At 41.1% G+C, this 11,999-nt stretch overlaps 1 protein-coding gene across 1 annotated transcript; it reads left to right on the forward strand.

The window, feature by feature from the left end:
- Positions 1-295: 295 nt before the first annotated feature.
- On the forward strand, positions 296-6,059 carry LOC122866544 (cytochrome c oxidase subunit NDUFA4). The gene is made up of 4 exons (XM_044176315.1): positions 296-510; positions 3,467-3,552; positions 4,732-4,795; positions 5,826-6,059. Exons 1-4 carry the CDS (start codon positions 469-471, stop codon positions 5,880-5,882), a joined length of 249 nt encoding a protein of 82 aa, XP_044032250.1. The 5' UTR covers positions 296-468; the 3' UTR covers positions 5,883-6,059.
- Positions 6,060-11,999: the final 5,940 nt, after the last annotated feature.

The raw sequence follows: 11,999 nt of genomic DNA on the forward strand, positions 1-11,999 counted from the left end.
TACTGCTGTACTTCCAGGAGGAAATGTTTGGAAAATATATCAGTCTGTATCTGTTGAGTCAGTAAAAATCTGAGTTTCAGTACCTGCAGCTTTGTTGTTGTATAACAAAACACTGAGGACACTGAGTACCCAATGAGCCTCAGTGGAAACATACAGTGTCCTCAACAGATGTGATTATGAGGATTAGGACTGTCTCTCCCTCTCTCCCCTCTTCTCGCTGTCCCCTCTGACCCTCTCAATCATCCAAAGGGAGGGAGAGGGACGGGGGGGGGGGGGTTGGCAACATGTTTCACAGCGCTGGCCAACATCCTGTACTTCAGCTAACAAACAACTCTTTCTATAAATCTGCAGAGACATTCCTTCATATGGATACATTCATCAGACTTTGGCTGTCAGTTTTTCTTTTTATATGATTTAGTTTTTATTTGGTGGATTTATTAGCTTCTTCTTTTGGAAGAATAATAAAACATGATTAAGCTCATGTTTCAACATGCGAAGAAACATCCGGGGGTAGGTTGCATCATATTGATGTATCTATTGAGCTCTGTGATTATTTCTATGACTAACATCAGGCTCTTTTTGTCATATATTGATGTGTACACAAGGCCCAAAAACAGATTGTTAGATTGTTTTTTTTTTTGGGTTTTTTTTTTTAATATAAATAGTAGAAATTAAATGACTTTAGGTTGAAAATATTTTGCTGCAAGCAATGTGTGACTGTCCTGTTGTTGACCAGATCATAAAATGTTACAAAACTACCAATCTTCCGTCAAACTTTTCAATACAATTTTACAAAAACGACCCATTTGAGTCATTCATTCCTTTTCAAGCAAAAATAGCAAACATTTGCTTCTAAGATGTGAGGATTTACTGCTTGTCTTATATGATACAAAATTCAATATCTTTGTGCTTTGGGTTGTTGGTCAGACAAAATAAGCATTACAAAATGTCCCCTTGAGCTCTGGAAACTTATGATGAGCATTTTGCACACAAAAGATTGATTGATAAAAACAATCAGTTGCAACACTACTCAGGTCTGACAATAAAAAAAGCTAGTGTAAAATATCTGCCACAATAACTATTGACATTAATATAATATTAACACCTTAGCCAGTTCCATTAATTGAATGAAGACCGTGAGATAGAGCTGAAAGCTCTACAAGCTAGTAAGTGGACATTTGAGTTTAGATTCTTTTGTTACATATAACATTAAAAAACAATTCTAATTACTGATTTGATCATCTGGATTGTTAAACAAGTACTGTGACTGCACATAATTAGTATCATTGCCATGTTCATTTTACTATCATAATAAAATGAAGAAAGAAAGAAAGAAAAAGAAAGACACAGAAGCTGTTTGTGCTTGTCTTTTTCCCTATTGCCTCAGAGCTATGCTGAGGGTGACCTAAATTCATGGATTGACAGGGTTGGCTTGGCAGTGCACCAGAAAAGTAATAGGGGCAGCAACAGTATCGAACCCCAGCGAGTATAAAACACTTCCTATAATCGGTCAGGCTGAATGGTAAAAGGTGAAACACTCACTTGTGTGGCACAATATGAAGATATCAGCACCGGGGAGTGGACAGTTCCCTACACACAGGCCTGTCTTGATTATTTGCTTAGGGCGTGTGTGTGTGTGTGTTCAAAGCTGACCTGTTTCCGTATGTTTGTGTGTGCATGGCTGTTTGTTTACTTCAATGATCGAAGCTGAGCGTCTACAGTCAGCGCAAAGTATCTGTGTAGTGTGTGTGTGTGTGTGTGAGTTAGCATGTTTGTGTGTGTTTGTATGCAGTCAAAACTTGGTGTGCACTATGAACTTTTTTCCAGTGAACCTACTTGGGGAAGAATTCAGCAAACATAAGACCCATGCTGGGTGAGCACACTGTACAGTACATGACTAAAGAGCCGTCCACACCAAGAAGAACGATAACTATAATAAATATATTGTTTTAAAAATTGTTCTAACTCAAGTGGATGGCGGAGTCCACACCACAACTATAATGACAAGGATAGTGGCGAATGATATTGTTGGGATCACTTTCAGAGAGATTTGATGAACGATAGAAAAACTGACAGCCAATCAAAATCCATCTGAATATAAGGCTGCAAATTAGCTCAGACAAACTGCCAAACGGTCTTTGGTGCTGACGGGTCTCTGAAGTTCGTTTGGCCCTTACTGATGATCGCCAGGATACCATCAAATTGATTTTGACTCATACAAAAAGTATGAATAAAATTGTTCTTCAAAAGACGACAACTCTCTTAACAGTGTTGGATTCTCCTAACTCCTCATCTTTGAAGAATTTTGTAAACCCATATCCTTCTGGTTCTCTTTATTTGTAAAATACAGCAGTAACAGGTCATCAATATCCATTTTCCTAAGATGCCCAGTCAGTGACACAGCTGAAGTGCTGTGTTTACAGAACGTTATCTGTCAGTGTGGATGCTTACATAGTTATCGTTATAATTATCATTCATGGTGTGGACGGCCCTTAAGACAGACTGGTGCTGAAATACCCTAAATAGTTAAATCGATTAGTTTATGAAAAGTGAGGACAATTCTGCTAATCGTCTAATCACTTGAGCAAAACTCTGAAGCAGGAGGTCCATGCTCTGAGTTGTTAAACCATCAGTACACAGGTATTTGAGTATGTAGCTGAGGGAGGGATACTTTCTTCATCTCCCTCCCGCAGCTTTAAGGTAGTGAATATCAAAGTTTTATCACCAGACATTCTCCTAATCAACAACAAGGCAAGTGGCGACACAATCAGACAGAAGACAGAAGTCTAGATACAGCTGAGCAGAGACATCCTTCAGTTCAACCTGATCAAACTGTCATCTCTACAGCTCGACTAGATCTGTGTGGGCTGAGAACAGCTGTTCGCCAGTGGTGTGACTCGCTCTCCCTGTCTCTCGCTCTGTCTCATAGAGTATCACATTGCAAAATTGACAGGAAATGTATGACAGTGTAGTGTTGATGAATAGATGCTGCATGGTGAGAGGACTGACACAGCTAAGCTTTGGGTGTTTAAGATGACATATTACATTATCCCCTGTCCCCCTAATGTGCTTTTCTATTTTAATTCCTGTCGTAATCACAACTCAGAACATCAAATAAAAGCGTGTGTTTGTGTGTGTGTGTTATGCTGTCGCTTAGTCTGACAGGTATAGTATTGAGGAGGAGAGGCTGGCAGACAGAGATGCGGCAGCTCTCTTCCACCGCGTCCTTGCCCATTCAACCCAGGCTGACAGTGAGTTACCTCACACACAGCCTGGGCCTCATGCATATGGAGGAGGGTAGGGAGAGGAAAAACAGGAATAACAACTACCAGTGTGTGTGTGTGTATATTTCACACAGGTGTATGTTCATGGTACACATCACAGCCAACCACTTGATAGAATGTTTGTTTACCTTCATATGTCTCTGTGGTCTGAGACTAATGCATTCCTCCTCTGCTCTCCTCAGTTAATCCCTCAATTTTTCTTCCTGACTGTGGGCATCACAGGGGCCACCCTCTATCTGATCCGTCTGGCAAGAGGCCCTCATGTCACGTAAGATTGTCATCTGTCTACACTTGTAGCCATTGTAGTCTTAATCTTGTAATCTTCCACCTTGCTTTTGATGCTGTGAGATTTTACAGAATTTTTTTCGATTATTGTCAGCTGACTCCAAACGTTGGATAAATAAAGCTGGGTATCATTTGAGAATATTCATTACTGCCAACAGAGTTAGGTTCCAATAGCTGGTCCCCTTTTGGATCTGGGTCCAGGTTAGCAACATGGGGTATAACGGTACATGTATTCGTCCCGAACCGTTCAGTACAGGACATTATGTCTACTACTCAGAGGTGCAGAACAGGAATTCTGAGCGTGTTTTACCCAGAAAGTTCACCAGTTGTTGTCCATCACCTGTAGCATGCTAAGTAAGTTAGCCAAGTTAGTCAAGCTCATGTTGTGTCGCTGCCTCTGAATGGCAAAACAAGAGACCAGAGCTGGAGGATCCTCCAATGACATTTAGATCCACTGTATGAGAGTATTATGATTTCCTGTTTAGTTATCTCATCACTGGTATTTCTGTACTGCAATTTTTTGTTTCTTACTTATTGGCCAACATATCTGATAAATATATCTGTGATGAGTCTGACCGCACACATACAGTAAAGTGTGCACGGTTTTGGGCCACACAGAATCACTTGTTCTGAGGGTCAGCCACAAAGCCTGACCTCATCACCAGCTGGTGATGAGTGCTGTGGTCAGTGGCTGCCTCTCTCTCTCAGAGACTGTCTAGTGTTTGTGGTAATGGAGAGAGAGGGGGAGACATGCCCGCTCTGCCATCAGTCTCTCGGTCTCTTTGTTTGTGCTTTGGCGCCGTGACGTGCTGCCAGAGAGGGAGGAGGAGGGATGGACAGTTACAGAGGAGCGCTGCGAAATCCCGACTTTGGTTAATGAACAGAGAAGTACTGCCAAGTCACTGGGCTGAGTTCATTGCATCTCATAATCGCCTCTTTTTCCCCCCAACTTGTGTCTCCCTCCGGCATCTATGTATTTATCTCCCTTTTGTCTCTGTCCTTCTGTTCCTCTGTCTTCTTTTTCTCTGCATCAGCTCTTTATGTTGCTCTTTGCCTCCATCATGAATGCCTCTTTCATCATGCATGCCATTCTCACGCTCATGTCCTGTGTTTTTTCTTCCTCTCTTTATTCTGTATGCTCTGAATCTTTCCACATTTGCAGCTTCTGGGACAAGAAGAACAACCCAGAGCCCTGGAACAAGCTCGACCCAACCTACCAGTACAAGGTAGCTCCTTCCCCTGTCACGCACTGTACGGCCACACACCTGCTCACACCAATCAGGTCCGCCAGAAAACTAATCTAGACAAGAATGGCATTGTTTCATTGAGTCACTGAAAATCTCACATTCATTATCAGCCTAAAAACCTACCAAAATAGATTTGGACCAACCAGTGCTGGCAAAATAGTGTCAGATCAACATGGCTGCTTCCTGGCTTTCTTCACATCTGTTCAAATAAGGGAAAACAAAGTGTCTTTCAAAAACAAATGAAGGCAGATGGAACCGGGAGCTTTTAGTGGTTGGTAATAATGCCTTACCTCTTGAACAAGGCCAGAGCCACAGACAAACTAATGAAAATATTAACAACGCTGACCCAAAATAGAGCAGAAAAACAACCATCTGACAAGTCCCAGAAGAGGAGATCTGGATGATGTGTTTTTCAGAGAAAAGAGCATTTTCTGAGGGTTTCAAGGCTGTGTTGCTTGCCAGTGGAATGAAAGTCGCTGCAGACAAAAGGTCAGGACATGGCATGTTTAATTCTCGATAGCAAGGCAAAGGTCTTGCATCGAAATTCCACTGAAGTCCAAACAATGATCGTAATGAGGAGGGGGAAGTGGGAAAGAGGGGAGGGAGAAGGGTTTTAATGGCAGACCAATCAAGAAAAATACACAGGGAGAAAATAGTCATTGCCAGTGCAAAAATGTGTGTTTATCATGGTTGAAGGGCTGTGATGAATGCAGAACACATGCATGCAGTCATATATATATAATCTCATCCATGACATATGCAAACTGCTGTCATGAAAGGCTCAGCGAGACAAATCTGGAAAATATCAAATAAATTAGGTACATGGTACATAAGTGTGTTTGGGTTAGTGCGTGCATGTACGTGTGTCTATATTTGCACGGGGGTGGGGGGGGAGAGGAGTTCACCCCTGCCTCCTTTTTTTTCTCTACCACGCATTCTCCTAAAGACAGCACTGATGAATTTAATTTAAGCAAAACAGATTTAAATGTATTCCTCCTGCCTTCCACAGTTTGTGGCCGTCAACACAGACTACAAGAACCTGAAGAAAGATGGCCCTGACTTCTAAAGGTCCTCCAGGCAACTCCAGGGGCACCAAGTTTGGCATGACCCCCTGCTGTTGCCTCAGTGATGTGAAACATCTTCCTGAACATTTCCTCAGTCTCACCTCATGCGCCACAATAAGAGCTCTGAATTAACACTGTAACCTGTGAAGAAAAACTATTAAAGATCATATGAGACAGAAGGCTGGTTCTTTAGCGCATGATTATATACAATGTGGTATACAAGCTACGACGTTTCAGATGCTTTCACTTTGGGTGGATATTGCCAATGAAAATTAATCTTGCATTGAATATCTTAAAATTTTCTGTTAGTTCTCTTTCTTGTATGAACCCCTCAGCTGAGAGGTCAAAAGTTAGGGTCTGATACTGAAAAGTTTAAACTGGTAGTGAAGCAAACTGTCTCTGATTAAAGATGCACTGATCAAAATTTTTTATATTTGCAATGGATCAAATGACTACATTTATATGAAAGGGGTCGCTCGTAGTGACGAACCCACAGAGAATTATCACCCGACTCTGCAGTTCCCCTGAGCTCTACAGAGTGTTTTAGAGTCTTTCAGCTCATTGTTTTGTTTTTGCAGCCCACAGCAGACAGACAAAGTCAGTGACTAGCTGGTGAACATAGTCAAGCATTTAGCAGCTGAAGAGCCAGATACTTCCCCCAGGAGTTGATGGAAACTTAAAGCTAAAAGAAGAATGAAAAACAACTCTGAATGAATGCTAATTTTTGTCTGTGTCTGCTGGATTGGAAATAGGCAACAGTTTGCTATGTAAATGTATTGTTTCTGCTTTAATAGGCCTTTTCCACTACAGGACCTTAACATAACCTAAAGCTTGTGACAAACCTGAAGACTAGCTGAAACCTACAAAGACTGGACAAACCACACAGACTGTTTCCACCAACTTGTACAGATTTAGTCTTTGACAGTCATGGAAGGAGTATAAACCTTACAAAGTAAATATACTAGACAACACACTGAATGACTGGAGTTCTGGCGGTAGACGACCCCACAAATCTCGCAAGAATTGTTGTTTGTTCTTGTACCAAAACAAACATGGACGACAACCAGCAACTTGAACCGTTTATATGAAGTGCAATTTGCACTGCAAAGGCCAAAAAAGGAGGGGAAAAAAGAGTTTGGGTGAGATCCTGGATGAGAGGTTAAGCAGACTGTACAGCCAACAGCCGAAATTGGAGGTGAATGAACTTTGTAGAAGGAAGCTAACTTCAGGTAAAGCTGTTTATTTACCAGTATGTCTCCCTTGGATGACGCAGGTGACCTCATTGATCGCCGATGTCGGTCACAAATATCTAATGTTTTGGAAAAAAAATGAGTCGCAGCGACTGGATCTGAAGACTTAAGATTAGAATCTTTACATATAAACACAGTAAATGATTTAATCTGCCAATCAACTGACCCAGACTGGAACAGATCTGGTCCAACTCAGTCCAATTGGTCACTATTAATAATCGGCTTAACAGTTGTAATGTGTGTCCCTGCCTTAAGGTAATGTAATGTAATGTGTAGCCAGTGTCACACGTTCTGCTTTTGTTTCCACTGTTGTCCGCATGCTTTTGGGAGATAAGTTGTTCGGACTGAATTTTGGCCCTGCTCAGGAAGTGATTCTACATAAAGTTCCAGGTACTCTCAAGCAGCATTAGTGGTGCTGTTGATCGTGACTGGTTTGTTATTTTAACAATCAATATCAATTGAACGTGTATGTTAGGCAAAGAACTGATGTGCATTTGAGGGGAATAGGGAGCTAGAAACAGCTGTAAGAAATTAAAGTGTATGAGAGCATGTAACAGTATTTAGGAGACCTGCTGATGCACCACATGGCAAAACAGTGCAGGGATCAGAAGTTAATCAAGAATATAGAAAAATCAAGAACCATAAACTGCAAAATGTATTAAACTTAGTTATTCGGCACCGTCTGGGAAATATTTACAAAGTGTCCTGATTTGTAAAATACAATAGAGACATAAATGATAATCTAGTGCCAATGTCTCACAGGTTCTTAAAAGTTTATGTTATGGAAAGTCTCAGTTCAAAGTCTGAGTCTAAAAACAGTAGAGGACACCTCATCCACATCCTATAGGTTAAGGACAATCTCTACAATGCCACCCTGCTGCTAAACTAATAAAAGTCTGTGACATTGCTATGCACACCATGTACAGCCAATAATTGCGGTTGACTGTGTTAATGAACTATTAACAGAAAACCAAAATCTTGCTTTTAATTTCCAAGGGAAAAACATTATTTACCGAGCTCATCACATCACAAATCCAGCACTACTGGGACAAGTAAGTCACACATGCTGAGATATGAAGTTGCAGATAAAGGGGACCAAAATAGAAATCAATCATGAGAGATGAATATTCGTGTGGGTCATAGAGTTCTTTTAAACCAGTTTTCAGTCCCAGAAGGATGCAGTCCAAAGAGACAAATCACTGAACTGTTTGATCATTGCTCGTCTGTAAAAACCAAAACATCATTTTCACTTAGGTATGGAGCAGGAAAATGACAAGGCTCGGAATCAGTAGTTTCTCCAAATATGCCTCCTGCTGGCATAAGTCTCCCATGTTGAAGAGTTCATTGAATGATGAATTTGTGTGTCTGTGTGTGCATGTATGTGTGTGTGTGCTCTCACTCAGTATCACTGGACACCAGACAACAACATAAAATCCCGCTCTAATGGCACACAACCTGTCTCAATGTCGGACCCCTGGGTTCTCCTAATACACTCCTTAATAGACAATCTATGTTCCCGACACTGCATGAGCCCATTTGTGTGTGTGTGTGTGTGTGTGTCTCTGCTCCTTTTAAACAGTAATATGCTTCCTGCAACAGTGGGGTGACCTGCCCAGTGGGTATTGTCTGTGGTTGGGTGATGATTTGTGTGTGTCAGATGCACAAAACCTGCTGACAGGTAATCAGCCAGGCCAAAGCATCACACTGAGGCATAATCACAAGGTCACACACACACACACAGTTATTATCCAACCTGAACAGCTTTACAGGTCGTTGTGATTGCATTGCCTCAGTGTGTTAGTATCAGTATAAAACGTTAAGGCCGAGAGTGACACACACCGGCAGCTCGCCATCAAACAATTTACCAATTAGAGTAAGAGCTTGTAGAATATGGTGAGATTTCGTTTATGTTCTATCTTCTTATCTCTTATTTTGAAGCCATTCACATTCTGATTCAAATGCTGGTAGAATATGAAAATGGCTGGTAGATTTCAGACACAAAATAATGACTTACTAATGAGTGGCTGGTGAATTTGAACATTTATCGGTCAGTGGCTGGTAGATGTTCACATTTTAAAAAGTTAATTTCCCACCCTGATTTCTAATATGACTGTTTACTAAAACCTCACACGGTCCCTTCTCAAATGTTCTAAGCGGCTATTATCTAATAACATGAATAATAACATTTTGCTTGCTTTTAGTAATTTTTCCAACTCATGCTACCAATAAAATAAGACTATAGAGCCTAATTACTACATTCATATGGCTTCAACAGTTAGTGACTGTGTCAACAAAGCCACGCAGTCCTTTTCCAAAACAGCAAACATTAAGGCAGACATGCAATCCCGATCAGGTCTCAGTAGGCAGCGAAGTATGGCAGTGCGTGATTAAGATCTCAGTTTTACAAACACAGGTTGTGTTTGTCATTTTTCTACCTCAGAAGTTGAAGTGAGAGCACTTTCTCAACACAGATACTTGAGCACTTGTCAGTGAGAGCGAGGCAAGAAGGAGGGAGGGAGGCCCTCTCCTCCTCGATTGCATCCTCTCTGACGAGCAAGAGTAGATATTTTTAGATGAGGATTAATTTTAATGGGTGAGATAAGAAGTTGAGTCGTGGGTGGAGGAGGGACGAATAAATAAGTAAATAGGACATGCCGCAAAACAGGAGGCAGCGGTGGCAGTGTTGGTAGTGTGGCTGTTGTTGCGAGGCCCTGGGCAGATCCACTGATCCAGTGGAGATAGTGAGGCCTTTCATCCTTTAATGTTTTCTCCCAGAGCTGGAACATGAAAAATCAAAGAGTAAACCAGTGTTTGTCCATAACTCCAAATGGAGCGACCTTTCGTAAAGGAGAGGTTATGAGGTTAGATGGTGCTTTTGGTTCTGACATTTCATTTCCAACAAAAAATTCTATCCGAGATATGTTCTATCCAAGGTCCATGTACTGACCTAGTGATGACGGATTCACAAAACCATGTTTTGAAAAAGAAAAATGCTAGTTTTGATAACTGCAGAACAAAGCTAAGGAAAACTGCTATAATAGTTATGACCCTCATTCGTCCAGGAGTGTTCTATCATAGAAAAGGTTTCAGTCGTAGTCATCTGGACACTGTTTTCAGAATCAAGACATTTCGGCTCCCATTCGGAAGTCATTCTCAATTGAGAATTGAGAATGACTTGAGGGACTTCCAGATGGGAGCCGAAACGTCTTGATTCTGAAAACAGTGTCCAGATGACTACGACTGAAACCTTTTCTATAATAGTTATGAAATAAAACTTGGTGTAGCATGTCAGGGTTCAAAAAGCTTTAAGAGTTAATTTGATGAGCAGGACATCAATATATTTCTTCTGACATTTTAACAGGTGTACACCAACAGACAGCAGAGTTGTAAAGAACCATCTCAGTGGAGTTTCATTTCCACAATGGAGGACTGCAATATTAATTTTTTTACATCAAACATCCAAGGGGCGTCCTGGTGGCCTAGAGGTTTACACCATAGACTGTATATAATGATGGACGACGCGTCTCCACTTCCTCCCACTGTACAAAAATGAAGCCAAAGTATCCCGGATACGGGTGCTGCCATCTTGCGCTTTTGACGTCATTTGGAGCCAGAGTCTGCGCAGTAGTGATTGGAGTTGGAGCCGCGTATCAAGGCCCCGCCTATACAATCAGCCAACTCAATTGTGAGCCGGCCTCAGCTGTCAATCATGCTGCTATATATATATATATATATATTATATATAATTATATATATATATATATATATATTATATATAATATATATATATATATATATATATATATATATATATATATATATATTATATATATATATATATATATATATAATATATATATATATTATATATAATATATATATATATATATATATATATATATATATATATATATATATATATATATATATATATATATATATATATATATATATATATATATATATATATATATATATATATATATATATATATATATATATATATATATATATATATATATATATATATATAAAACTTTGTCCTTCACCCTCCATGGTGGTCTCATCCTTCGAGCTCGGGTCCTCTACCAGAGGCCTGGGAGCTTGAGGGTTCTGGGAGCTTGCGCAGTATCTTTGCTGTTCCCAGTACTGCACTCTTCTGGACCGAGATGTCTGGTGTCTTTCAGGGATCTGCTGTAGCCACTCCTCCAGTGCTCCGATGACCACGGGCACCACTGTTGCCTTCACCTTCCAGGCCTTATCCAGCTCTTCTCTGAGCCCTTGGTACTTCTCTAGTTTCTCATGTTCCTTTTTCCTGATGTTGCCATCGCTTGGAATCGCCACATCAACCACAACGGCTTTCCTCTGCTGTTTGTCAACCACCACGATGTCAGGCTGGTTCGCCATTACCATTCTGTCAGTCTGGATCTGGAAGTCCCACAGGATCTTGGCTCGGTCATTCTCTACCACCTTTGGAGGTGTTTCCCACTTTGACCTCGGGGTATCCAGTCCATACTCAGTGCAGATGTTCCTGTACACTATGCCAGCTACTTGGTTATGGCGCTCCATGTATGCTTTTCCTGCCAGCATCTTACACCCTGCAGTTATGTGCTGGATTGTCTCAGGGGCCTCTTTGCACAGCCTACACCTTGGGTCTTCCTCCAGCACGTCTTCCTCTGTTCCCCATTGCCTGAGACATTCCCTGAGCACGTCATCTGTTGGGGCCTTATCTTGGATGTACTTGTGGATCTTGGATGTTTCATCCTGGATAGTGGCTCTCACACTCACTAGTCCACGGCCGCCTTCCTTACGGCTAGCGTACAGTCTCAGGGTGCTGGATTTGGGATGGAACCCTCCATGCATGGTGAG

The sequence above is a fragment of the Siniperca chuatsi genome, linkage group LG2 (assembly GCF_020085105.1).
Source record: "Siniperca chuatsi isolate FFG_IHB_CAS linkage group LG2, ASM2008510v1, whole genome shotgun sequence".
Taxonomy (NCBI): Eukaryota; Metazoa; Chordata; class Actinopteri; order Centrarchiformes; family Sinipercidae; genus Siniperca; species Siniperca chuatsi.